The 27,763-nt window shown below is 33.7% G+C and overlaps 6 protein-coding genes across 6 annotated transcripts; 2 read left to right on the forward strand and 4 right to left on the reverse strand.

The window, feature by feature from the left end:
• Nucleotides 1-816: 816 nt before the first annotated feature.
• LOC114411398 (transcription termination factor MTEF1, chloroplastic-like) lies at nt 817-2,172 on the reverse strand. The gene has a single exon (XM_028375094.1). The coding sequence runs from the start codon at nt 2,025-2,027 to the stop codon at nt 1,179-1,181; it is 849 nt and encodes a 282-aa protein (XP_028230895.1). The 5' UTR covers nt 2,028-2,172; the 3' UTR covers nt 817-1,178.
• Nucleotides 2,173-7,265: 5,093 nt separating this feature from the next.
• Nucleotides 7,266-11,200, forward strand: LOC114406800 (agamous-like MADS-box protein AGL30). Its single transcript, XM_028369624.1, has 5 exons — nt 7,266-7,366; nt 9,761-9,857; nt 10,341-10,388; nt 10,487-10,611; nt 11,083-11,200. The coding sequence occupies exons 1-5, from the start codon at nt 7,266-7,268 to the stop codon at nt 11,198-11,200; spliced, it is 489 nt and encodes a 162-aa protein (XP_028225425.1).
• A 5,660-nt stretch (nt 11,201-16,860) lies between these two features.
• On the forward strand, nt 16,861-17,528 carry LOC114406804. The gene is made up of 2 exons (XM_028369638.1): nt 16,861-17,253; nt 17,328-17,528. The coding sequence occupies exons 1-2, from the start codon at nt 16,861-16,863 to the stop codon at nt 17,526-17,528; spliced, it is 594 nt and encodes a 197-aa protein (XP_028225439.1).
• An 848-nt stretch (nt 17,529-18,376) lies between these two features.
• On the reverse strand, nt 18,377-19,365 carry LOC114406813 (protein MAIN-LIKE 1-like). The gene is made up of 3 exons (XM_028369650.1): nt 19,294-19,365; nt 18,676-19,212; nt 18,377-18,595 (listed from the first exon to the last, which is right to left on the reverse strand). The coding sequence occupies exons 1-3, from the start codon at nt 19,363-19,365 to the stop codon at nt 18,377-18,379; spliced, it is 828 nt and encodes a 275-aa protein (XP_028225451.1).
• A 30-nt stretch (nt 19,366-19,395) lies between these two features.
• On the reverse strand, nt 19,396-22,335 carry LOC114406824 (protein MAIN-LIKE 1-like). The gene is made up of 3 exons (XM_028369658.1): nt 22,117-22,335; nt 20,049-20,426; nt 19,396-19,953 (listed from the first exon to the last, which is right to left on the reverse strand). Exons 1-3 carry the CDS (start codon nt 22,333-22,335, stop codon nt 19,396-19,398), a joined length of 1,155 nt encoding a protein of 384 aa, XP_028225459.1.
• Nucleotides 22,336-25,253: 2,918 nt separating this feature from the next.
• Nucleotides 25,254-27,537, reverse strand: LOC114411409 (expansin-A10-like). The gene is made up of 4 exons (XM_028375103.1): nt 27,400-27,537; nt 27,145-27,282; nt 26,718-27,030; nt 25,254-26,152 (listed from the first exon to the last, which is right to left on the reverse strand). Exons 2-4 carry the CDS (start codon nt 27,275-27,277, stop codon nt 25,846-25,848), a joined length of 753 nt encoding a protein of 250 aa, XP_028230904.1. The 5' UTR covers nt 27,278-27,282; nt 27,400-27,537; the 3' UTR covers nt 25,254-25,845.
• Between the last annotated feature and the right edge of the window lie 226 nt (nt 27,538-27,763).

Consider the following 27,763-nt stretch of genomic DNA (forward strand, 5'->3'; position numbering starts at 1 on the left):
ACTAAGAAGGGCCAAGAGGCCCAAAGACTACAATATGAAGCAACCTGGTTTTAGGTACTTCACTTTTTCAGCGACATCAGTTCATTACACCATGTCAAAGAAGAAACTTGGTACAACCTTGTATGCACATCAGTGCTATTTTCCCTCAGTTCTGGACCAATTACTGAGATTCGATTCATAGAAATCAAAAACTCTTTGCAGACACTATATTTTTTGCATTTGCATCAAGTGCACTTAGTTCCTTTCACACAACTTTATTGTCTCAATCTAGTGTTCAATAATGAGCTGAAACATGAGCTGCAACATCATTTCACAACTGCGGCAAAAAGACTCATGCTAGGAAAATTTTAAAATAAATAAAATAACTGGGCACAGTAACATTCAGAAAATCTTAAATTATCACGCAAGCACAGATAAATGGCAGGAATATCCACACATATGAAATATAACAGAATCCCAGTGGACAATAGAGCCAAAAAAATTGCCTGAGATTTTGAAGTTTAACAAAACTAAACCAAATTGAGCAGACCTTATTATCAAAAACTTACATCAATGATTCAACAAAGCCCAAGGCTATCAAAGTGCATTTATTTAACAAATTATTTGTGGTCCAGTAATTCACATCACAGATTGTCAGCAACCTTGGGCAAAAGTACTTGAAGTACTTTTTTATTGCCAGCCAAAGGGTAGGGGAATTGGAATAGATCCACTAATTGGATAACATTAAATCTCATGGAGGGACGCTTATTTTTTGGGATTTAACTGCTCTAAATCGAGAAATGCACTTTCAAGGGATAAAGTACCTACTTACACTAGTTGATTAGAAAGTTGACAATTTAGATTCTAACAACACAATAGTTCATATTACATGCACATATATCTCATCAATAAAATCAATTCTACAATTCCAATACTGTACATTACTCTCTAAAGTGCACCTAAATCCAACTCCTCATTTTCCATAACCAAAATCTAGCTTCCTATGAATCCCAAGCAGCCCTTTCTCTACCACAACTTAACAGCCATTAACTAATGCACATATATTCACCAACCATTATACTTTTAGCAAAACCAACAATGAAGGTTTTACATTGCGATGGTAGTCACATCGCAATCCTTAACACGGCAGGAACTTGCAAATAAATGTGGCTGCAATTACAATTGTGATGTGGTCATGGTTACCTAAAAAATCTCGAGGTTGAATCAACCAACCTAGCATTAAACCCGCCATCACTAACCTTCAACATATCTTCCAAATTCATTGACACGCCAACACGTCTTAGCATCCCAAACCGCGGCTTAATTCTCCGTTCCAAGCTAAAAGAGAAGTACTGTGGAAACCTCTTGAGCTCAGCAACATCCCCATTCATCTCCCTCAAGAAAAACTCCACCTTCGGCCCCAAATTCTTCTCCACACTAAAAGTCAACAACCCAGGTGACCTCACGACCATGTTAGCAACCTCTTCGTGGGTGAACCCCAAACCCTTCAAAAACTCAATCTTGGGCAAAAGGGTGTCCTCCACATTGGAAACGAGCAGCAGGGTCGTCTGGCACGTGAGCGAGTGGGGCCCACTAAACCCTAATTCCCTCAGAAAGCACAACGTTGGTCGCAATTGGTTGTTAACGCTGCAAACGAGTAACCTAGGGCTGCGCAGGATGGAGAGGTGGACGTCGGGGTAGAGGATCGGGACCTCGTGGAGGAGGAAGTCGAGGAGGGGGTAGAATTGTAAATAGGGGTCGCACGTGAGGAGCACGGGGAGCATGTCGAGGATGCGACCCATGGCGGCGCGTGGAATGCCCAACGAAGAAAGGGAGCGCGTCACTGATTTTAGGGTTGAGAGAGGGGAAGAGCGGAGGGTGGGGTTTAAGCGAAAGGCCTTGTTGGGGTTCACTTTGAGGGCTTTAAGGTAGAGCACCTTTTCGTGGAATACGAGGCCACGGTCCGAGGTTGTTGTCGGGTGGCGCGAAAATTGCGGTCTGAGGGTTAAGGGTTTTGGGAGGGAGAAGAGTTTCAGTATCGACGGCATGTCGTGTCGACGACGACGACGATGATGATGGTGACCTGGCGCGGTGTATGGATCTATAATAATCACGAAACGTAAACGGTGGGTCGTTTCTTGTGTATGAGACGATGTCGTTTTTTTACTGGGCTTGGTTTTACGAGTTCATTAGGACTTACTATAGGCCTTGCTTGTTCGAGGTTTGAGGTATTTGGGCTGATATTTATATCTAGCTCTCTGGGTCGATGAAAATTGTTCTGGGCACTTAAGTATTTTTGTTGGGACACCTAGTATGTAAAATTCTGGTTTTGTCCTTCCGTAAAATTGATATGGATTGGTAATCTGTAAGTCTCATACGGATTGCTAATCCGTAAGCCTCATACTTTTTTTTTTTTTAAAGATATGTTTTAAGAATTAATTTAAAATTAATAGTTCAAGTAAGAATCAAACATATAACTTTTGCATTATTAGCATGACGCTCTAACAAACTAAGCTAATAGACCAATTATGTTATAAAATAATTAATGTCGCTATATATAATACTAAAATTTTTAATGTATATTTAATGCACATGTAAATTTACATAATAATTTTGTGACAATTAATTTTTATCTTATAATTAATTTGTTTACATATATAAATTGTAAATAAAAATCATAGGTTTAATAAAAATTTACATGTGTAAAAAAATACATTATTAACATAAATCTAATAATGTATTTTTTGACCTTATTATAGTTAATTTTGGTCTAATAATGTGTTTTTTTTACATATATAAACATCTAAATACATCATTCAATTAAATACCAAATTTGTTTAATTTTCAATCATTGTCATAAACATCTAAGTACATCATTCAATTAAATATCAAATTTGTTTAATCATCAATTGATGTAATAAACATCTAAATACATCATTCAATTAAATATCATACTTGTTTAATTTTCAATCACTATAATAAACATCCAAATACATCATTCGATTAAATACCATATTTTTTAACTATTAATTACTGTAATAAATATCTAAATACAACATTCAATTGAATATCAAATTTGTTTAATTATCAAATTTTGTAAATAAATTAAATATATAAAAAAATTTAAATAAATTATCATTTTTAAAAAAATTCAAAACATACAGATTGATTTATACAAATTGGCAATCTATATGGTTCATACGAATTGAAACTTTGTATGGTTTTGAAAAATAAATACGCACCTCTTCTTCTTCGGCGACAAAAAACCACCAAACTTCACCGTATATTCGTAAACAACGCACGTACATCACTGGCGACAATAAACACTCACAAAGGACGCTAATGAAAACAAGTTATACTAAGGGAGTACAACTTTAAAAAAAAAGGTGCTACAGAAATGAAAAAAGCTAATATGTTATTTATAACCAAAAATACTCATAAGGGCATTTTTGGTATTTTGGAAAACTGTTGGGTGTACCAGCAAAAATGTTGGGTGCCCCAAGCAACCCTAGGTTCATTGGGTTAGACTGAATTAAAGGGTTTTACTTGGTTGGTTAAATATGATGTATAAATTGGTATAAATTTTTTTATAGTGTCTTTGATTTTCACGGATAGAAAAATTTCACTAGGTTGAATGATTTTTAACAACACGGAGAATCAAAGGGATGAAAATTTGAGAAATACCAATGTTTTTTTAAAATTATCTATAGGTTACCAAACTATTTGATAATTATTAATTAGGTTTTTAGATTTTTTTTACTAGGTTTTAACTTTTTTTAGGTCATTAAACTTGTTTTTTCTTTTTTAATTTGATTCTTCAGCCTCATTGTTGTTATGAAAAATTGATTGTTAATCAATTGTGAGATTATATATATATATATATATATATATATATATATATATATATATATATATATATATATATATAAAAGTTGAAATCTAAAAAGTCTTCTGAAAGAATATTTGGGTGCTTGGGTTGTTTTGTATGTATGATTTTATAATTTATGTTCTTAGACATAAAAGGGAGTAAGCTGTCAAATTTAGAATTTTTATTTCCACTGGGGATAAGAAATAATAATGTTTCTATAAAAGTTAGTTGTGAAATTGGGATAAATTTCTCCTTTAATAATATATAAGATTGATCTTCGAGTAATTCATGATTCCTAATGATTTAAAAAATTGTTTTACAAATTTACTTTGCATGATAAGTTTTGATTTAATAAAAAAAAAACTAAAGTATAAAGCATCATCTAGAGCACTTAAAGAAACAAAAGTGATAGGTTTCAAATTTAAATATTTATCATTTTAGAGGGACCTAAAACATATTTTATTCTTAAAAATTTAATACATGACTATTAATATAATTATTATTTATATTAAAGGTTAGCTTACTATAGACTTATTTTAAAAAATTTAATGTTCAAGAATTTGACTTTTTAACTAAATAAACTTTTTTAAAAAAAGAATCTTAAACTAGCTAACAAAATAAATGATTTTTACATAAGTTAAACCTTATGAGCTAAGCTATAAACTCAAGCAAATAAACATTTTTTGCTTGTTTTATCTATAGGAATAGAAAATAAGTATCTAGAGTTTACAATAATACATGTACACCATTCTATCCATCGAGCTAAATTTTCTTGATTAAAGATTTTCCTCTTGTTACCTGTGGTACGCATCAATGAAAGATATCAATCACAATTAGATAGTCATATAATAGATAACTTCACAAATTAAGGTTTCGATCTTTAATTCAACTAAAATTCATAATATAGTGTTATTTATCTATTGATGTTTTTAATCCATTTGAGTTATCCTATTGATGATCACATTTTATAATCATAAAAAATATTGTTTACTATCTTTAATCCTTATATTTTGAGATTTCTATTTTTTATCTTAAAAAATTCTTTTTTTTTTGTCCTTAAATATTTTTTTGTACTACTCTTAGTTTTCTAACTTTTCCCCCCTTACTTTTAGTCCTTTGTAAGAAACTAAAAATAAGAATGAAAAAAGCTAAAGGACTAAAACAAAGGACGAAAACTGTAACATTGTGATTTTATTAATGCATGACTAAGTGATTTAATTAAATTATAAGAATAATTAAATCTATTTTATGTTGTTGAAAGATATAAATGAAGTAAGTGATGCTTATGTTGTTGTGAGAAATGGGTCTAGTTGTGGTGGGGTTTTAGTTGGGATATAGGTTTAGTGAGGAAAGCCCGTTTTCACACTCCTTCTATTCCTTTATGAGCCACCCCCTTGTGCTGCCAAGAGAGACACCCTCATTCATTTTCCTTCATTTTCACAAAAGAGCTCTCATTTCCTCTTCTCTCAAGAGCTCTCTCATTCTCTCATTTTCTCCACCACCCACAAGGAGATTCTTCACTCAATCTCAAGCATGAAGATTGTTTTCCTTTGTTACCTTGAGCTTGTAGTCTTTGTTGGAGGGTAAGCTTTCTTTCTTTTCTCTTTCTCTTTTCTATGAGTAGACCCATAATTGGTATTGTGAAAAAACCTCATTAGTTTTTGGGGGTGGTGTTTTCCATGGGTTTAAGTGATGTTGATGTTGTTGTGGGAGAAGAAGTCTTTTCTTGTTGTGCTCAAACCCTCTCCATTCTCTCCTTTTTTTTTTCAAGACCTAAGCTTTGAGACAATATGTAAGGGAAGTTCTAAATTTGAATGGATTAATGCTTTGAATGTGTGTAATATGCATGACATGATGATAAGTAAACTAATGAAATAATTTATGAATTAAATAAAATCCAAACCTTAATTGTGTTAGTTATGTAACGAAGGTAGGTACAAAAAAAAGTTAATGGACATTGACTAGTCTTTTTGAGTTCAGGGACTATAAATAAAATCCTAAAAAGTTTAGGGACTTAAAAATATTAAACCCAAAAAATGCTATCAATGAAGTTTGGGTCTAGCAAAAAGGATTAGTCTCCCAAAATGTAGTGAGCCAATGTTTGAATTTTTGCTGGAAAAAGTGCTCACATTTAGTGTGACCATGCTTCAAACATGATTGTTTCCAAAAAAAAAAAAAGAATAAATGTGAAAAACCAAAAAATATTGAAGACCAAAAGGAAAATGTTATTATAATAATATTATTTGATATGACATTTTTTAGCTTCCTTTCTAAAAAAATGGAACTTCGTCATTAATTTTTGTAAAATTTATATTTATATTTTAGTTTTTGGTTGAAAAAACAATTGTAACTTTAAATTGTATTTGACCTAAGTCACTTGTCATTCAAAGGGAATGTAAAAAAAAAAAGCTAAATTTATTGCTACAATATAATTTAAAGCAAAAACTTTACGCTACAAGTACTAAATATGGATTTTAAGGCAATAATAAATATTATTCATCATATGGTGACTCAGTTCACTAGTATCATTCTTATGAGAGAATGTATTGTATTTTATTAGAAGAAATACAATTAAATGACAAAATGTGCATATCTATGGCACTTTGATGCATCTAAGTGTACATGAAAAGTGATATTCTTTGATGAGAATATATTTTGTAAACAAAAACTAATAAGAAAGAAGAAGCAAATGATTATGGTATATCCATAAATGGTTTTGTATGGTTTTAAAGATAGAAAAGCATACATAACAATTGAAAATAATTGTTTTTAATGGTGATTTGTTGGTGTGTTGGGATATCAAATGAAATCTCTAACTTTCTTCATTCTCCAATTCTCGTGCACGCTTCAACATTCAATTTTTTCGGTCACACCAATGTTACATCATTATCATGTATCATCACACCACATTCTCCCCATTTTCCCTTTTCTCTCTTTCTGATTTGGCATTGGCTTAACAATTTTAGACATTTGGATTGTGATCATTCAAGTTGTGTTACATATACAAACTTCATCGTATGTGTTTATTCTAATTCTATCCTTTTCTTTTTTAAATTTTTTGTCACTTGCTTTTTTTGTTGTTTTTACATTCTTTGTCTATCTCCTTCTCAACACTAAAGCATTGATATGTGTATGAATCTAGGAACCTAATATGTTGATGGCTAGATCAATTCCACACTAGATTGATATAAATATTTGTGTGTGTGTGTGTGTGAGAGAGAGAGAGAGAGAGAGAGAGAGAGAGAGCATTTGTCAAATGAAAAATGAATGCAATGGTATTAATTAGTCTATTATTGAAAAATGTTTTATTTTAAATTGATACAAGCATACAAGCAATGAAAATCAATGTTTTACTCAAGCACTTTTTTTGGGATATTTTGTAATTTGAGTCTTTTATGTTATTGTTGAGATTTACAAAATGGGTAGAGTAAAGCTAAAGATTAAGCGAATGGAAAATACCAATGGTCTTCTAGCAACCTATGCTAAAAGAAAGAATAGAATCATGAAGAAAGCCGCTGAGTTAGCTATACTTTGTGGTGTATATATTATACTTCTCATGTTTTCACCAAGTGGAAAACCTTCATTATGTAGGGGAAAACATAAGTATTTTTGTGTAATTTATTTGTGACACAATCACTATAAATGTAATTTAGACTTCAGCTTGTAGAGTCTAGACATGCTTAATGCACTCAATTAAATCATATTAATTACTAATTACATACATGTGTTATTATTAGAGCATCCATGTACATGAACTTGTTTTTGTTAATTTGACTTATTAAACCAATAAAAATGTCTCTCTTTTTCGCACTTCCAAAAATATATAAGTTTATTTGCACTTCCTAAATCCATGGGTAGCTATGAATTATTGTCTCACTTTTTCTTTGGCTTTCTTAAACCTTGGCTAGAGACTTTGGCCATAGGAGAAAATGCAAGAGAGTTACTTCTTTATTGTAGAAATAGGCATAGGATAAGGCTTAAGCAAAAACTCCTACTCCAAGATCAAAGAAGCATTATGCAAAACAAAATGATTTCCATCTCTAAGAAAAATGGTAGTATCACCTACATGATGATTCCATTTTTATTTCTTTTTTTCTTTTAGGGTCATATATGTGATTTTTTTCCATAGATTTATTTAGCATTTTTTTATCATTTTTTCTTATTTTTTTTCCTTTCAAAATTTGAACCTACTATATTGCTCTTGCTATTGAAGTAGTTAAACCCTAATTTCTTTCTTGAAGCTTTGAAAATAGAGTGAGATTGAAAACATATATAATGGACAAAAACTAAGAGAATAATTATTGTAGTTGCTTTAGAACTTGCTCTTTTAGGCTTCAATTTTCTTAGATTAATAATATATAAACATTCTTATATACTATTTTGTTGGTCCTTATTATAAGGTCCAATTAACTAATTATCAAAATTAAGAAAATTGGTGAATTTAGTTGAGGGCATTAAAGACATTTTTGTGAAAAAAATAATACAAAGGACATTTTAGGTTGAACCTTATAATAAGGATCAAGTGACACTTGTAATGTGGATATTATAATAAGCATTAGATGGAGTACCATATTAACACCCATAATTTTTCTTTCACTCTTTTTCTATCATGTAATATCAATTACCATACTTGTATTTCTTTCTCTTCTCTCTTTATGTGTCAATTAGTGTTCAATGAATGTTTTTTTCATTTCTTAACTCAAATTGAAAATAGAAATATTTATTTTTAACAACTAATTTGATAATTGTATTTTATAATATTATGAAGATATTTTTGTATTAATTTATGTGTTATAAAGGTTATTGTATAAATAGTTTGTGAATTTTTTATACTAAACGTGACGGGTTCCTATTTATTTCTTTCATTCCTGAAGCTATTTTTTTTCCATGAAGGACCTGAAGGTCAAAACCATTCCTAAAACTATCATACTTCTTCTATTGTATAAAATAGATGTATATAGCCAATAATAAATAGGATACTTCTTCCTACAATTCTTCCAAATGCTTGTGAGGCCCCCTAACTTGCCTAGATTATCCAAATTATGTATTTGTTGAATCACCTTGTCTTTAAAAAAATCTACATAGTAATATATGCATGCTTAAAATCTTCTTTATATGTTGTTTTTCTATTTATAAGATTTGATTTCTTGTCTAATTGTTCTCTCCCTTCTTTTGTGAATATAGTAACTTCAAGGGGATTATCACAAAGTTTTCTCAACTAACTCCACAAGAAAGGGAAAAAAGTGCATTTAAAATCCTTTAACACAAAATTTATTACACATTTGTCTTAAAAATATTTGAATTTAATAAAATATTCTCCATTGAATTGCAACAAGAATTTGGAAAGTCTTGAAGTAAGTGATGTCTTACAACTCATGCCCCATACCAAAATGTACACTTGTTTTTTGCTTATTTCAAAAGTAGTGATTGTTTCCTTATCTTAATTCTCATTAATGAATTGATTTTGCTAGAAGTTTAGGTATTGAAGAAAACATTTAAAAAGTTAGATCATGATGTGAATATACAAGATTTTTTTGGGTACGAGGTATGTCATGTTGCCATTGAATTAGCAATTGCACCTATAATACATTTAACCTATTTATTTTACTAAATTGACACTGAAATATTATGTTTTTTGCTATAGCACTCAAACTGTTGAGGTAAACCATTTCAATTACTATATATTATTGGTTCTTTCAATGCTATATCCTTTACAAAAGTAGCTTTATATTCAGGACTTAGGACTTATGAGATCAAGTCTGGCAACACATATTTATGAAATACGCAAAAGATTAAGGTGAATTTTATATATTTTTTCTATTTGTACAATAACTTTTTTTCTTTCCTACCTATATTATGATAAACATCTATTGTTTCAAGTTGTTCTCACAATTTTTTTGTTGGATTCTACAGATATTGGACTGACCTTGGTACGAGCAATAGTGTTGAACAATTGGGTCAAATGGAAAATTCACTCAAGGAATCACTTAATCAAATTAGAAGTCATAAGGTATGCATGCATTAGTCTGTGCTTGAGTTTTATAAAAGATTTTTCAATGATTCAGTTGAGAGACAAGGTTCTCATGTTAATTGACAAATGTGTTTATGATTGATGAACTCTAATATTTTTCATATTTGCCTTTTATCTAGTCTAGATGAATAAATTTAACAAACTTAAATGGATCATCTTAGTTAGATCATGTCTTCTGAAAAGAATTATCAATCAAATACTAGCAACGATGATAGTTCTAATTGAAGCATCCATAGACTATGAACAAGACACAAACCAATGAAGTAAAAGATTAAAAACAAAATAAAGAAGCATCATACAATATTTGTTTTTTTTTATATGGAGTCTTATTTAGAATCTTATTTTTTTGTTCTTGTTCAATAATAGGGAAAGATGTATGGTAGTAAGCAATTCTATCCTTAACAACGCATAATTGAAGTTCTTGATTTTATTTCATATATGACATGTCTTACTTCTTGACAGGAAAATATACAAAAGCAAGAATTTGCATCACTACAATGCAATAACCAGGTGAATAATTGTTTCAATAGCGTTAAATTTTCTCTTTTAAATTAGTTCCTAGGGCTTGGAAATAAGAGACATGTGACTGAAATAACTTTGCCTTCTAGTTCAATGAAATGCATGTTCCATTCAGAATGGATGTTCAACAACATCTTCAACCTCTGTCATGGATTACTAATGGTGATAACCAAAATCTAGTTCTATCCGAGGACTCAAACTTGCTTCTTCATGAGTGAGTTTTTTCTCCTCTAAAGTAGATATATTGAATTATTCATAATATTTTATATGAGAATCTTCTAACTCTTGAGTTTGCTTAACCTATTCACACTATAGGGCATTTTTAAGAATATCTTAAACTATATTTTAACAAAATTGTTGAATGATTCACATAAATCACACAAAATTGTTGATGGTGGTTCCTTAAAAATAGATAAATTCTAGCAACACACTATTTTGCACACTCTATCTGATTAGTTGAAATTTCTTGAAAATAATAAAATATTATGAGTTTCACATCTTATTTAATGACTATCTCTCATAATTTTATAATTTTTAATAAATTTAAACTAATCATAGAGTGTGTGTTAAAAGAGAGTATTACAGAATGTGGTATTAATATTCCTCTTAATAATATTCAATTTGAGTTCTTTTGGATTAATTATTTCCAACTCATTTTATCAAATTGATTTATTTTTTTCCTTGGAGATATAGAGGGCTCGACAAGCTATTCTTTTAGGAGTTATGCCAATGATCATGGCTCAAGTACCAAAACACATATTTCAATTTCTAAGCAAGAAAATGGTATTCTTAGTGACTTGTGACGTACTGATCGAGGCCGTACCCGAATCAAATAAACATGAAAATGCAGTAACTAGGAAGTGATCCTAGGTCGTTTCCCAACGAGCAGTGACAAACCAAATGTTCATAATATACTTGCAGTAACAGTAACGATGGGGGGGGGGGGGGGTTTGGTTGTTTGGTAATTAAAGAGCAGACAAATAAAATGGAATACGAAACTACTAATATTAAAAACAGGTTGTTTCCTCTGATTCAGAAGCCACTCTCTTATCCTGGGTTATGGAGAATTCGTCCCTAACAGTCAACCACTTAATCCAACCCTATTTCAATTTACTAAGCGAAAATCAACTTAGGGTTTTCATTACGTGATTAGGCACCACATACACCAGTTAGCCCTTCGTCCATTAAGCATGAACGCAAGTTAGGCTCAGAGGCAATTAATCGAACACGAAGCGTTCACTGATTAATATTCACGAAATTGGGATAACTGGTGAAGGGAAAACTGCCAGGAAACCACATTACAAACGAAACCTCAAAGAGAGTTGGGCTTCGTCCTCAAAAGGAAACAACACCAGAAAATCTAGCCTTCCATGGATTCAAACAGAGAACGCAATTGAAACATGAAGCAGAAACGTAAATGAACGGAAACATAAATGAACAGAAACGTAAACAAACAGAAATGTAAAATGGAACAGAAACGTAAATGAGAGTAGAAGAAGAAACAAGAACGAAATTGTAATTAGAAGCAGAAAACGTAAAATTGCATTACGAACTCAGAAACGTCAAAACAGAAAAACGAAAACCCTAAAACCAAGCTCTGAATAATGAATAGCATAACAGAATAGAATGCCCTCACGAATCCCAAGGCAGCTATTTAAAAAGAGTCACTCAAAGTCACTGGGCCCTATTACAATACTCTGGCCCAAAACGAAATAAACACTGAACAACATAAAATAAAATTGCGAAATTTCCTAATTAGAAATTAACTAAGGTAAGCGCTGCTTTATTTGCCCTCTTCAAGTCCACAACCAAAATCCGGATTAAGCCCAATGTTTCATTAATTCCTGAAATTAGATTAAAAACATCAAATTAGCTAAATGAGCCCAAATTATAAAACTGCCTAATTAATTGACAATTAAGACCAATCAATAATTAAAATGGTGCAAAAAGGGTTTAGAAAATAGAAGAAAATGATGGCACATCACGTACCTCTCCTATGAGACTACAATTTCCATACCTACCAAACAATTTTAATTTATGGAATGACACGAAGGTCCAACTAACTCCAGAGATGAAACCAAATGAAAATCATGTAGATTATAATGTGAATGGAACTATTGAAGCAGCTAGAACCGAGTATGACTCTAACCACCAAGGATGGACTTCCACATCAGGGCCATGTGTCATTCATGTGTTGTTACTATGTTTGATGAGCATTTGTATACCAAGCAAGTTTTCCTCCAATGCATTTTGGCTTCACATAGTAGCACTTTTTCCTTTTGTTCTTAACATTCTTAATGCATGACTTCCTTTTCAATTATGCTTTTGATAACCTACCACAAATGGTAAGTAATTTACATGTGAGTCAAATTGTAATACCCAATTATCGGTCATAGAAAGACATTTTTGTTGTATATCTTTAGGCCCCCAAACTTATTTCAGAAAAAAGACGAAGAACTTAACATGTTCATATATCTCTCAAAAGGTTTGATATAAAGTAGTAATAATAGATTAACACGTACGTTCCAATATCACCATGGGTACCAATGCAATGATAGCTCATTTTTTTTATATTATTAATATGAAGCTCAAAATTTCAATATATTAGCATGTTCACGCAAACTTGATTTACAAATAATTTTATAATGTAAAATTAAGAGAAAAAGGGAATTAATCTAAAGCATATCATGAGATCGATATTGTGAAAAAGGATAACATCATTATATTTTTTTTAGTATATTTTCCATATTATTTTTTTTACAAAATTGCTAGATTGAATCTCGAAGCAGACACTTAACTTTAATCCAAGTTTGACAAAAGTTTCAGAAACATATGCAATTATGTTGGGAACACAAACATAGGCTAGATGGATGTGGTCATATATGCCTCTTCGATTTTATTTTGTAAATGCAGGTGAAGCCTTATGGTAATTGCCAATCTACATACAATTTTTTCTATCTTTAATCTACATAAAGGTTGAGTTGAAATGCAAAAACGCACATTGAAATATTCCTTTTTATATTATGGAAGAATGAAATAGGCCTTGGATTTATTTTATCCTTTTTCACATTTGCGCCTTTTCTTTCCTAGTAGGTAAGAGTTGGGAAATTACTTCTTGCACTTCCTTTTTGTGTCATGCACCCATAGGTAAAGTTAATGGACAAATATGTCCTTCACCCTAGCATCCAGTTCCCTCTCCTTTGTTATTCAACGCAACCCTTCCCTTTCCTTGTATTGCTACTATGAACCCATAGTGGTGCCAAAAGAGATATTTATGTGATATGTGTGGTAAGCAAACAGGCATTGATGCACATTACCTACAAGGCTGGCACTGCCCAGGGCACATCCCTGTCAAGTCATTCTTTGAGATTGTACACTTCATTAAGCGTCAAGGCCTCCTCGTTAATCAATTTCCTCAACAACCACTACTACTTCTCCAACACAGAAGATGACGTCAACATCAAGGAAGCCATGGAAGATCTAAATTATATTCCAAAACAGCTATTCTGGAAGTGTATAGGAATCCCAAAAATCTATTTAGGAATAACCTATTCTAGAATATGAAAATTATATTTCAGAATAACTATACCAGAAAGTAATATTCTTTCAGAATGGCCATTTTGTAATAGGTGGTGTCCATTTGAGGGGTATTTTTGTCCTTCAGAGTCTTTTGGAGGTGAAGGAAATAAAAAGGGTGTAGAAAGTAAAAGTTAAAGACTTATCCAAAAAGGTCATTGCATCCACCATCCAACCAAGCCTATAACACTAAGGCAATTGCTAGGGGCACCCAACAATTTTTAAAAAACCCAAAAATGTCTTCCGCGAGACACCACGGAAGAAGTTTTCTTCCATTGTTGAAATTACACCTGCGGAAGAATGCTTCTTCCGTGGAGTCTCGTGGAAGACGTCTTCTTGGAGACTCCACGGAAGAAGCATTCTTCCGCTGTTGACATCACAACTGCGGAAGACAGCTTCTTCCGTGGAGACTCACGGAAGAAGCTGTCTTCCGCAGTTGTGATATCAACAGCAGAAGAATGCTTCTTCTGTGGAGTAATTCGTTTTATGATTTTTTAGTTTTAAGATTATTTTGAATGTTATTTTGGTTAATTCTATTTGTAATTTATGTGAAACATAAAAATATATTTGTTGGTTGAATTGTTGATTTTTTTTGCCTAGGTTGAAGTATTTTTTGGTTAAATGAGCTTTGTAGGTTATAATTTTGAAATTATGTAATTAAAAGTTGAATTTGGTTATGTATATGTAGATTAAATATTTGTGTGAGGTTGTCAAATGTTGAATTAGTTTGATATTCATAGTTTGTAAATATTTTTGGGTTACTGTATCGTTCAAATTATTTAGTTGAATGTTGAATCTGGTGATAGTTATACTTTGAATTAAGATGGACGAAGATCAATGGGCATATTATAGTGCGATGTCCGAAGAAGTTGATATGGATTTTCAAGATGAAGAAGATTATGGTGTGAATGAAGCACATGTTGATTGCTCAGATGCTTTTAATACTTCTCAGGTAATCATGTCGATCAGTTTTAATTGTTTGGTCTAATGTATGATTTGTGTAAAAATTAATATGTCATGGTTGTGTCCTAGGTCTTTGCAACCCGAGAAGATGTTTTGAAGTGGGCTCGAACGGTTGCCCATGAAAATGGTTTTGTTGCAGTAATTATGAGGTCTGATACATATACTGGCAGCAAAGGAAGAACTTCATTTGTGTTAATTGGGTGTGAAAGGAGCGGTAAGTACAAGGGTAGGAAGAAAGAATTTGTTAAAAGAGACACAAGTACTAGAAAATGTGGTTGTCCCTTTAAGATTCGTGGAAAACCAGTGCATGGAGGTGAAGGTTGGGCAGTGAAGCTGATATGTGGGATTCACAACCATGAATTGGCGAAGATCTTAGTTGGACATCCATATGCTGGGAGATTGACAGATGATGAGAAAAATATGATTGCTGATATGACGAAGTCGAATGTGAAACCAAGAAACATCCTGCTAACGTTGAAGGAGCACAACAACAGCAGTTGCACCACAATCAAACAAAACTACAATGCAAGAAGTGCATATCGTTCTTCAATCAAAGGAGATGACACTGAAATGCAACACCTAATGAGGCTCCTTGAACGTGACCAATACATTCATTGGCATAGATTGAAGGATGAAGATGTGGTGCGTGATTTGTTTTGGTGTCACCCAGATGCAGTTAAGTTATGTAACGCATGTCATCTTGTTTTTTTGATAGACAGTACCTACAAAACAAATAGGTACAGGCTCCCATTGCTTGACATTGTGGGGGTGACACCAACCGAGATGACTTTCTCTGCTGGGTTTGCATATCTGGAGGGTGAGCGCGTGAACAATCTTGTATGGGCATTGAAACGGTTTCAAGGCCTTTTTTTAAGAAACGATCGCCTTCCTGTTGTTATTGTCACAGACAGAGACCTAGCCCTGATGAATGTTGTGAAAGTTGTGTTTCCGGAGTGTAAGAATTTGTTGTGCAGGTTTCACATAGACAAGAATGTGAAGGCAAAGTGTAAATCGCTAATTGGTCAGAAGAATGCTTGGGACTACGTAATGGATAGCTGGGGTAACCTGGTAGATTGTCCTTTGGAACAGGACTTCCCTGAGCACCTTCAAAGGTTTCAAGTAGCATGTTCCCCATGGCCAATGTTCATTGACTACATATGTGAGACATGGATTGTCCCACACAAGGAGAAATTTATCTTGGCCTGGACGAATAAGGTGATGCACCTAGGCAACACAACAACAAATAGGTATTTAAATGTTTTATTATTTTAGTCAAGTTTCTTTTAATGATTGTTTGGAGGATTATTGTTATTAATTTGTCTTCTCTGTTGTGTGTTTTAAATGTAGGGTTGAATTTGCCCATTGGTCTTTGAAAAGGATATTACAGAATAGCGTTGGAGACCTCTGTAGTGTTTGGCATGCAATGAACAACATGATGACGTTGCAACACACTGAAATTAGAGCATCATTCGAAACAAGTACGCATGTCGTTGGTCATGTTTTTAAGAAAACCTTATACAAGAGGCTTCTGGGAATGGTGTCAAGGTACGCTTTAAATGAAATTTCGGTTGAGTTTGAGCGTGTACGTCATTTGAAAGACAAGTTGTCTTCTTGTGGGTGTGTCTTGAGAACCACGCTAGGTCTTCCTTGTGCATGCGAGCTACAAAGGTATGAGGGTGGCAGCATCCCACTGGATGTAGTCCATATGTACTGGAGGAGACTTAATTTTTCAGACCAGGGGCTATGTGAGGCCGAAGTGAGCATCAAGGAAGAGATTGATAGAATACATAAAAGATTCGAGGAACTTGATGTTTGCGGGAAAGTTAATTTCAAGAGTAAACTCTGAGAATTCGCGTTTCCCGATGAGACCTCTATGTGCCCTCCTCCAACAAAGGTTAAGACAAAAGGTGCCCCGAAAAAGGTAATGAAAAGAAGCGAAAGATCGACAAAGCGTGATCCATCTTATTGGGAGTATGTTGATGCTTATCATTCGGTTAAAAACAGCAACACCTCAGTCAGACCCAGTGCATCATCTTTTGAACCACCGAAGCCAGCAAGGATGATCCCCATGTTGGATCAATTTCTGCCATTTATGCATGGTTTCATTGAGGATGTTGTTGATGTGAAAGCGGATGGTAATTGTGGATATCGGTCAGTTTCCATTTTGTTAGGTATGAGAGAAGAGTGTTGGGCCATGATGCGTAATGAATTGATTAAAGAACTTGGCAAATGGTCGCAAGAATACATAAAGATCTTTGGTGGCACGGAGAGATATGAACAACTGAGGTTGTCCCTACACGTAGATGGGTTATCCAAGGTATGTGTTTTATGCTTTTTATTTACATAAGTAATGTTTACATGACTGACACGTGTATTTGTTATGTGATTTAGGTTAGTATGGACAAATGGATGGATATAACAGATATGGGATATGTAATTCCGTCAAGATATAATGTAATCCTTGTATCGTTGTCACAACAACAGAGCTTCACATTTTTTCCTCTCAGAAGTCAACCACCGGCCGATTCTGCTGCGCACCGCATAATATGCGTCGATCATGTGTTTGACAGTCATTTTGTTCAGGTCCATTGAAAATTCGTTTACTCAAATAATTTCAATTATTGAATGAGTTGGTTTGTTTGTTTAACTTATTATTGTAATTTCACTTACAACAGGTTTATCTGAAAGATCGTTGTCCCTTACCGCCTATGGCGTTGTTGTGGTCAAGCAATGTGTATCCGGAGGCAAAACAATGGCCAACTGCATATGTAGGTAGAATGCAGCAATACTTAAGCCTAATGACAATTAATACAACACATGTAGACCTAAGCGGACACTGAACTTGTAATATTTATGTATCTATATGTACATTGGATTTATGTTCATGTAATTAATGAATTGTTCCATGAACAAGTGTTAGTGTGTCAAATTGTTATATTTGTGTTGAACTGAATGCTAGTTATATGTTTCTAATAGGCCGAAAACCAACTTTTTTTATTTTTGGTGCCTCCGTTTGAGGCGCGATTTGATGGAATGGGGCACTGCTTTTATTTTTTTTGGGTTCCTTGACGTGTAAACATGCCAAATAGCGGCCCTGGAAAGTCTCAAGCGGCTCCCACATAATTTAAAAAAAAAACCCGAATAGGGGTACTTAGGCATGTTTCTAAAAGGCACAAAACCAATTTTTTTTATTATTTACTGTACGTATACATATGGTTAAAATATATAATTTCAGAATAGTTATAAATTTTAACATTTAAATTACAAATTATTTTATCTTCTTTATTTTATATATTCAAATACCATTATAAATGTGACTTATGTGTGTGGTTTATATTTAAATTTCAAACCATATATTTATAGAGAGACAAACATAAATCACAAATGATGTAAGTAAATGTGTTTTATGACATACATAAGCAAATACAAAAATTAATAATTTAAGTACAATAAAAATATAAGTCATAATCTATGCGGCGTCTCTGGCGCGGCCTAAGACTTCCATCTGCGGCGTCACCTCTAGCTCTCCTCAGACAACGAGTCATGATGTCATGTAAGTCAGTGCCCTCAGTGACCATCCTGAGGTTGATGACCCGCTCCAAATCCTCAGCAATCGCTCCTAAATCCTGAGCCATCCCCTGACATCCTTCGCAGTGAACCTGCCACAGTCAAAATAACAAAGTCAGTATCACATTTTAAAAAAAAATAAATTATGAAAAAATACAGAAGTTATGCTTACCACTGAATGCGTAGGGAGATCGGTCGCGACTGAAACAAATGGGTGTCTCGGTGCAATAGTCTCCTCGATCCACGTGACAAATGGGTGCGATATCTGAAAAAACCACTCCATGTAGTGTCCAGGAACTACACAAAGCTCCCCTGAAGGCACCAAATGGTCTGAAAAATGCAGCCATCGGTCATCTATATCATCACCCATCAAAGAATCACAAACCGGCGGCGGAGGGACCGTCTGAAGGTAGCCAAACTGTCGAAGAACCCGCTCAAGTCGAACGTACACCACAATCTGACCCCATCTGAGCTGGCGGGTGAACGATGATATCAAGTCAAAGGCCCTGACTCCCCGGTGCTCACCATAGGGCATCCAACACACGTCAATCACAGTCAGGGCATCCAAACGTCTTCGATACGGGGCTCCCTTGATCCCCGTCATATGAGCCTTACCCATAAGCCACCTGCAGGCCCGTGGGCTCCCCTCATCATAAGCATCATGAACGACGGATGTATGCACTGTAGGAAAGTGCTCGTATATCCAACACTACAAACACATAGTCAACATCAATACAAAAAAAAGAGATTCAATGCTACTTCAATTTAAATTATCAGTGATAATACGTACCTGGAGAAGTGTAATATAACCGCCCAGCTGCCGTGTAGAGGCCTGCGACGCGTCGTTCAGATGGTCGTACATGCGGACTAATGCAGCCGCTCCCCAGGCGAATCACCCTGCCTGGTCCAGGTCCCTGAAAGCCTCCAGGTGCACGACATGTACATGGGTTGAACTCTTGTTGGCGAAAAGAGTACAACCCACCAAGTGGAGCAGATACGTGCGGGCTGCTACAACCCATCGTCTAGCCCTGCACTGGCTTTGATACAAGTCCCGAAGCCACCCCAACCGTACATGAGGCCCACCAGCCTGTCGGGTCTCAAATGTAGCCTCCTCATGACTAACCTCAAGAAGCTCCGTCAGTAGACCAATCGCGTCTGAAGTAACAAGCGACTTGAACGTATGCAGCGCGCCAGTGATGGGAAGGTGTAGAAGTGACACCACGTCATCCAACGTGATTGCCAACTCGCCTATTGGCAGGTGGAACGTGCTAGTCTCGCGATGCCACCTCTCGACGAAGGCGGATATGAGTCCAGGATTAGTGGTGATAACAAAACACCTGATCAGTGGACTCAATCTGGTGCCAGCAATCAACCCTTCGATCTCAGGCGCTGGTCTCCCAATTTTATCTACTTTTCTATCATGGGAGACCAACTTCAGATCGGGTCGTTCCTAAATTGAATAACAATTTATAATAACGTGTATATAAAAAACAATCCAACTACAAATAATTTTTATGTAATTAGTCAACATTAAAAACTACGTACCTGTCCACTCCAGATGCTGTGTGCGACATGCTCAGCAAAATCGGTCAAAATCGATGGGTCACGTGGTCCACCGGGGAATCCCTCATCTGCAGCAGGTGACCCCAAGCTCCCATCAGTAGCCACTCCCTCTGTCTGAACAGCATCGGTGGTGCCTGTAATCTCTGGGGTGGCATCAGACACATGAGGAACATCCTCATGCAACTGAGGCACATCCTCAGGTCTCTCTGTGATGTCCTCACGCAGACGAACCCGTTGCCTACGTGCTGAAGCAGTAGGTCTGCGGCGCAGAGGAACATCAGCCTCATGCGTATCCTCACTAATGCCTCTACCTCTACCTGCTCCTAACGCACGACCTAAACCTCGTGTTCTAACCATGATCTGAAATCATGAAGAACATTTATGTTTTTCGGTCAAATTAAATATTCAAATAATTGGTAACAAAGCTTTGTCATTACAAATTTGTTCAAACACATGTTTTGTATGTTTCTTACTAATTTGGTCAAATTAAGTTTTCAATGTTTCTTGGACATGATGTTCTCATGATATGTGTGACATTCTCATTTATGATATCTATGACATTATGCTTCATTATGAGGGACATGTAGAATCAAGGCATGCTTTTTGTTTTTTGGTTTAGTATTTTGAAAATAGGACAAAGAATTTAGGAGACACAATTCTCCTAAAAGTTGAAATTGAATAATGAAATTGTTTGCTTCCAAGGGAATAATCAAATCAAACATTATAAGATTTACTTCCAAGGGAAATATAATAGGCAGAATTTTTGGTTTCTGTTTGGATCATGTTTAAATTCTTCTTATAGCTCCAACAGGATTAACACTTACCCTTCTCTCATTAGTAACACAAAGCCTAAGATGAATGATGAGTGGTTCAAATCATGAGCATATCCGAAGGGGGGGGGGGGGGGGGGAAACGACCTAGAGGATCACTTAAAAAGATTCCCACTGTTTTATCTCTATCTGACACTTTTATTGTTTTCAATGAAGAAGTTTGAGTTCCATATTGCAGTTGGTCTAACAATCAGAGATTGGATTTAAGTTGTCTTAATTTATATGATATTGTGGAGCGCGTGCATGTTCAGAAGGAATTCCAAAGAAAAGAAAAAAGCTCATGGCACTTTCTAGGTTTCTTTAGATCAGGGAAATGTGTATTTTATATGTTTCTATTCTTTGGTTTTGTATTTTCAAGATTGCTATCTTGTTAGCATTCAGTGTGCATGCGTGCTTGATTGTAGCACTCTCATTAACATCAAATATGCTTGTGTAAATGCCGTTATACATTTTTAGTGAATGATCAATTGATCTTTTGACAAAAAAAGAAAAAAAAAGAGAGGAAGCATTTACATAAAAGAGATGGAGAGCAACAGATTGATGGCAGAGGAGTTTAAGTTCATTCAATTTTCGGTCATATGGTATCAGCTTTGAATTCCCAAGCTTATAACATTGCTTAGATTGTATAGGTATCAGATTAGACAAATTTGTTTTCAATATCAAAAGAATTCCCATTGTAATTGACAGGTTGCAGACTATTAGATTAGATTAGACAAATTTCTTTTCAATATCAAAATAAATTTAGAAATAGAGTAACACAAGAACTTTGTTTTCTTGTCTCATATTTTAATTACAAGTCTAACAGTAGTCTAATAGTTGCATATTAGTATCCTAAATTACCTTGTTTTTTTTTCTTAACCCTCTCATTCATCAGGGAAAAAGAATCCTAACTAATCCACATAATTTATGTAGTGTATACAGTCATTTAGACATCCTAACCAAATGACAACAAATAACAATTCAATTTAGACATCCTAACCAAATGAAAGCAAAATACAATAGGTGATGCATCAAAATTAGGGAGTTTGTGTAAGTTAAATACCATATACACTTTGTAATAACAAATAAATTAAAAATAATAATTACTAATATCAATAAATTGGTGGTTCAGACAAAATTTTCAAGAAAAATAACCAAAAAACAGCAAAACATGGTCCGCGGAAGAAGTTTCGCATGTTCTTCCGCGAGAAGGATAGGTAGCATGCGGAAGAAGGTTTCACAGGTTCTTCCACAACCAGGAAATGTTGTCTGGGGAAGATGGTTCCGCAGGTTCTTCCACGGGATCCGTGGAAGACATAGTTCTTCTGCTGGATCCCACGGAAGAACCTGCGGAACCTTCTTCCACCGGAACCCGCGGAAGAACCTTCTCCCCTTTCTTCCGCAGGATTCCACGGAAGAACTCCTTCTTCCGCTTCAATATCTAACTTCCCCTTCCACATGCGCGGAAGAAGGTTCTTCTCGCGGAAGAACCTTCGTCTTCAACCTCAGCCACCACACATCACTCATGTCGTCTATCCTACGACCATTAACGCTTCCAAATGAAGGCACGAGGTTAGAACACTAACCTGGATGGCGGAAGAAACGAAAAAAGCTAGTCAATGGAGGATGCCAACACCTGTGGAGGAGAAGAAGGGAACCAAATTTCAAAGCTGGAAGAAGAAGCTTGTTATCTAATACACAGAAGACGAAGGAAGAAGACGAACCTTTTTGGAAGGAGAAGAACGAAACCAAGGAAGAAGAAGCTTGTGGGGAGGTTGCTGGGTGCACGGGAGAAGAAGGAAAGCGCGGAAGAAAACGTTTTTTAAAACAGAAGAAGAAGAAAATGTTTTTTTTTTAAAAAATATATTAACTTTTATTTTTTAAATGAAGGGTATTTTAGAAAGTTCATTCAATTGCTGGGTGCACCAGCAATTTGGCTGGGTGCACCTAGCAAAAGCCTAACACTAAGCACTTGGACTGTTTCTAATTTCTTTTCCCCTTTGAATAATAAAATCACTATGTAAGATTTTATCAAAATTTCAACACACAAAAAAAAAAAACCAAAATTCTTTGCAAGATAAGCTTATGATAACCAAGCCTCGTTACTAACAAATTTTTTTTTAATTATCTATTTCAAAGTTACTAACTAGAGTTACATTATTTAAGTTTAATGCTTCATGGTCTTGCAGTAATTTACGCTACATATTATATCATCATATTTCATTTTACTGCAATGCGTTATGGTAATTTTACACAACGACGACTGCTGTGTAAATTTAGGTAATTAAATATGTTTTTAGTCTTCTAAATTTAAGTAATTATTTTTTTAGTTTTTTAAAAATAAATTTATTTTTATTAGTCTTTTAAATTTTCAAAAAATTATTTTAATTTCCTCTTTGTTTATTGTGTTTATGGTGATTTCAAAAAGTTAAATATGATAATTTTAACCAAAAAAAATAATTTTTTAATTTCATTTTTTAAAAATGCTTTTCTGAAAATAAAAACACTAAAAAAATAATTATCCAAATTTAAAAGACTAAAATTATATTTAAGTCAATTTTTATTTTATATATTTAGGGAGGAGCAGTTGTGGATCCAAAAAAAAATATTGGGAGCAAGAAATAGTTTAAGATTAATTATCTTTTTTATTTTAAATTTGTTATGAATTTCACTTTTAGTCCCTATTTTTTTTCCCATAGTTTTGGTCCCTCGATATTTTCTTTGTTATTAGTTTTAGTCTTTACTATTTAGTAACAATATAATTGATAGTATAATATTCACGTTATTATTATAATGACTTATCACATTATTAAATAGCTTGTGAGGAAAAATATGTGTAATTTTTTTAATAGATTGTGTTTTTAATTTTACGTGATTTATTACATTATTAATTAACATTATTACTTCAACTAGAAATATTAATAAAAGAAAATTATAAGAACCAAATACATTTAAAAAATTTGTTTAAGTACTACAAGTGAAATTTACAAAAAAATTTAGAAAGCAAAAACATAATTAACCTAATAGTTTACAGAATGTTTTGCAAAAGAAAAATATCATCAACTTTTACAAAAATATATAATATTATGAGAAAAGAAATCTAGTATTTAAGTTTCTACAAATTATAATTGTCAATTATACATTTTTATACTTTAAAAATGTTTTATAATTTTTTTAGTGTTAATATTATAAAAAAATAAAAATATATATATAAAACCGTGAAATTAGTATCAATTTATTCCTTTTTTATTTCTTATTTTTTTAAAAAAAAAAATTATCTTACGGAACCAATACCTAATCTTTTATGGGGACATTTTTTTTTTCTATTACACACACAAGTAAAAAAAATCTTGTGGGACCATTACCCCCACAACAATATTTGTGGGTCTGCTGCTGGGGGAGGAGGATTATAAGTTGGTTGTCATATTAACTATTCGACACACCTTTTTTATATATGAAAATCGAAAACAATATCACTAATTTGTAATAATTTACTTACTCTTGTTCAACCATTCCAACTAGTCTAGATTTCCTTAAACCATTGGACGAGTTTAAAAACACATAGAAACATTTGCATAATTTAATGACCTTAATTATCAGGAGATTTTGTGGCTACTATTATTAAAATAAATAAAAATACAATTAGTCTTTACAAACATTAAAAATGAGCTAAATTGGTTGGTAGTCTAACCGTTCACGGTGTTTAAAAGTTCATACGAAACATTTTAATCTTTTATTGACCCTAGAATTTTGTGGTTTTAAAAGTTAGATATATAATATTGAAACGATGTAAACCAAACAAAAATTTTGAAACTCCAAAAACATATTGAAACTATTATTAACATTAATTATCTGTAATTAGCAATAGCATTCAAACGTGTAGCGGTGTAAGGTTGTTTTAATTTTGTGTGCATTTTATTAGAGGAAAAAACGAGAACTTAAGATTTATCTTAAATCGGTTAGATTTATTTTTTAAACTAAAATAAAATATGACTTATTTAATAAACATGTATTTTATTAAGGCTTGGTACGACTTTTTAGAATTTATAAACTCATTTGTTTTAAGTAAGATGTAAATAGATTAGAGCTAAGCCTTTAAATAGATAGAAATTAACATTATCATTCTTCTCAAGTTAATTTTACTTGTTTTCGTATAAAACCACCATTGATATAATTTCCATCATCTGATATTTACAAAAGTTAAAGTTTTAAATGCTTATACTTTTATATTATAAAGTGTAAACTATATATTTTTGTTGATACAAAAATAATTGGCCATCAATTTAGGAAACCTTACCCTTCTTAATTTAGATTTTTTTTGTTCATTTTCATGTACAGAACAGAATAATTACCAGAATAAATCGAAGACAAGAGAATATAGTACTAGTAAATTACTGCAACTTTCTATTAAATGCAGAAATAGGAAAATTTACACTTCCAGTGGTACAACCAAAGACATACTTAGCCATGGCTGCTTACAAAGGATGAGTAAGCAAGCAATGCTTCTAAATAATCCCAATAGGGACCAAAAATAACCAAAAAAACTGCTCCAATACTAATGGCGGGTGGTACAACAGTCCACCTCCTCCAATTTAGTAGGCCACAAATATAAAATATAAAATCTCCCTCTCTGCTAGCTTTCAGCAGCAAAAAGGTTGAAAAAGCTTTCAGAAATGAAAAATTAAAATTCCCCAATAATCAATAAGAACCCTAGAATTAGGAACCCCTTTTGACCCAATAAAAAATGATCAAGAGCCAGTTTAAAATAAGCCCTTAAACATTTTGTGATCCAATTGACCCCACCCCCTCCTCCACCAAGTAGCATACTATTTTAATACCTTAGTATACTATTTTTTTTTTTTTTTTTAGTCATACACTAACACTTAAATTGAGGAATTATAGCATATACCATATGTAGTGTAACTAAATATATTTGGAACTTCAACTTGTGAACAATTATTAAGGCCTCTCTAGCGGAATTGAGCACCAGTGTAGGTTTGGCCGAAGGACCAACCAGCAGGGGCAACATTGTAGGACACCACTGTACGGCCATCACTAGTGGTGACCTTGAATGAGAGGCTTTGGCCATTGAGATAGTTGTTGCTTTGCCAATTTTGACCCCAGTTTCTGGACATTGGCATCCACCCAGTTCTTGACCCTTTGATGGCCACACCATGAACATCTCCAGCACCTCCTACGTTTGTTATGAGGACCAAGTTAAAGTAGGAGTGGCCATTGATTGTGAACCTTATGCCTCCCCTTCTCCTGCAGGGTACCCTACACAAATATACACCAAGGAAAAATCAACACGGTGCTCTTGTTGCTTCTTTGGATCAGCATAAATGGAGATTTTGCATAAAAGAATTTCTTGATTTGTTTACTTTTGTGTTTTACTTCTTTTTTTCATAAAAAAACAATTAAAAATACTCACTCTTTAGTTTTCCATAAATTTATTTTAGTTTTATAAAATAATTAGAAATGAAGAAATGGCAACTTTTTATTTGTATCAGTTAAAAATTAAAAATTTGGTACTACACATAAAAAAACTAAAAAAAAAATAGTTATAAAGCTAAACATTAATCGACCCCATTAAGCCAAGAACAGTGATTCCGCTGTAAATTTACCAACTTTTAGAGGAAAGTGGTTGCATCATTTACCACTTGGACAGAAAGCAGGGAAACTTCCAAAAACTTTGAGTTTAAAAAAAAAAACAACAAAATTCCTTTTAAAAAGTTGAAAGTGACAAGAGGGAGCAAGCAAGGTAGCCCATTTTGCTAAAACTCTTAAGAGTGCAAAAAAAAAAAAAATACTGAAAAGACAATTAACTTAATTACTTAATTACCTTCTGTAGGACACAGGCACAATTCCTGCTCTGTATTGTGCAATGCGAAGGAAGACAGGCTGAGAGAGGTCAAAATGGTGCATAGGAGGGTTGCACCATCCTCCTGCATTGTTTGGTAAGGCATTGTTTGGAGGGCAGAAATTGGTGGCAGTGACCATAATGGAGCCAGGGAGGCACCACCTATGGTCATTCACACACCTTATTTCATAGCATGAGCCACAACTAAGACCATTGTTGAACAAAGCAGTGCTCAAAGCAGCAGTGTTTGTTCCATACCCTTGGCTGTAGAGGTTGCCATATCCACATGCCCCACCTAAACAAATTTCATCACCAAACAAATTAGTAAAAAGGGTCATAAGATTATCCACCAAAACCCCACATTTTATAATAAAAATGGGAACTTCTTATTTTTATTTTTGTTGCTTACCCATTGTTCCTGAGGCATCACTTCCTCCATAGAAGGTGGCATGTGCATTAACCCAGCCACCACCATATCCATAGCCATAGGCAGAGGAGAACATTGTGAGAAGCCCCACCAAGAGCAAACAAACTTGAGCCATTTTTCCTGAAAAAAAATTAACAATAATAATAATCATTTAATTTCCTTCTAATTGCAACATTTAGCTAAAAATGTGCACATATGTGTACTTCTTCACATGATGAAATGGAATTTTGCAATTACTTTTGATAAAGAAGCCTTTTCAATTGGAGAGTGGTGAGAGGACAATGTGGAGTAGATGAGTGTGAAGAAAAACTGAAGGAGGGTGCCACTCAATTTATAGACCTTGGAAGCCTTCAATAGGGGCAGTCACAATTTTAACTAACGCTTTTAAAATTGTTGTGTTGGGACCAAAAACCGCAAAAGGGTATAATAAGCGGTTTAAGAAAAACACTTTGAAATTGAAAACAGTGCAAATTGAGGAGAAGGGGTCCACGTTTAAACCTGTTTTGTAGAGGAATACGTGTGGTTTTGTAGCTTTCATGGCTGGAAAATCTACAAAATCCATGTGGGCCATAGCGGTTTTTAACTTGGATCTTTAACTAGC

Source organism: Glycine soja, chromosome 1, assembly GCF_004193775.1.
Source record: "Glycine soja cultivar W05 chromosome 1, ASM419377v2, whole genome shotgun sequence".
NCBI classification, from domain to species: domain Eukaryota; kingdom Viridiplantae; phylum Streptophyta; class Magnoliopsida; order Fabales; family Fabaceae; genus Glycine; species Glycine soja.

Bases quoted from the DNA above. Each gene is read 5' to 3' on its own strand.
- LOC114406824 (XM_028369658.1), bottom strand. From the start codon at position 22,335: ATGTGGAAGGGGAAGTTAGATATTGAAGCGGAAGAAGGAGTTCTTCCG. The intron at 20,427-22,116 runs GTGAAACCTTCT...TCATGATTTCAG, and splicing joins TCCTGGTTGTGGAAGAACCT to ATCATGGTTAGAACACGAGG. The intron at 19,954-20,048 runs GTACGTAGTTTT...TATTCAATTTAG, and splicing joins ACAGCATCTGGAGTGGACAG to GAACGACCCGATCTGAAGTT.
- LOC114406804 (XM_028369638.1), top strand. From the start codon at position 16,861: ATGAAAAGAAGCGAAAGATCGACAAAGCGTGATCCATCTTATTGGGAG. The intron at 17,254-17,327 runs GTATGTGTTTTA...TATGTGATTTAG, and splicing joins ACGTAGATGGGTTATCCAAG to GTTAGTATGGACAAATGGAT.
- LOC114406813 (XM_028369650.1), bottom strand. From the start codon at position 19,365: ATGTACGACCATCTGAACGACGCGTCGCAGGCCTCTACACGGCAGCTG. The intron at 19,213-19,293 runs GTACGTATTATC...ATGTGTTTGTAG, and splicing joins GTTATATTACACTTCTCCAG to TGTTGGATATACGAGCACTT. The intron at 18,596-18,675 runs GTAAGCATAACT...TGACTGTGGCAG, and splicing joins ATCTCCCTACGCATTCAGTG to GTTCACTGCGAAGGATGTCA.
- LOC114411409 (XM_028375103.1), bottom strand. From the start codon at position 27,277: ATGGCTCAAGTTTGTTTGCTCTTGGTGGGGCTTCTCACAATGTTCTCC. The intron at 27,031-27,144 runs GTAAGCAACAAA...AAATTTGTTTAG, and splicing joins TGATGCCTCAGGAACAATGG to GTGGGGCATGTGGATATGGC. The intron at 26,153-26,717 runs GTAATTAAGTAA...ATATTTGTGTAG, and splicing joins GTGCCTGTGTCCTACAGAAG to GGTACCCTGCAGGAGAAGGG.
- LOC114406800 (XM_028369624.1), top strand. From the start codon at position 7,266: ATGGGTAGAGTAAAGCTAAAGATTAAGCGAATGGAAAATACCAATGGT. The intron at 7,367-9,760 runs GTTAGCTATACT...TGGATTCTACAG, and splicing joins ATCATGAAGAAAGCCGCTGA to ATATTGGACTGACCTTGGTA. The intron at 10,389-10,486 runs GTGAATAATTGT...TTTGCCTTCTAG, and splicing joins CACTACAATGCAATAACCAG to TTCAATGAAATGCATGTTCC.
- LOC114411398 (XM_028375094.1), bottom strand. From the start codon at position 2,027: ATGCCGTCGATACTGAAACTCTTCTCCCTCCCAAAACCCTTAACCCTC.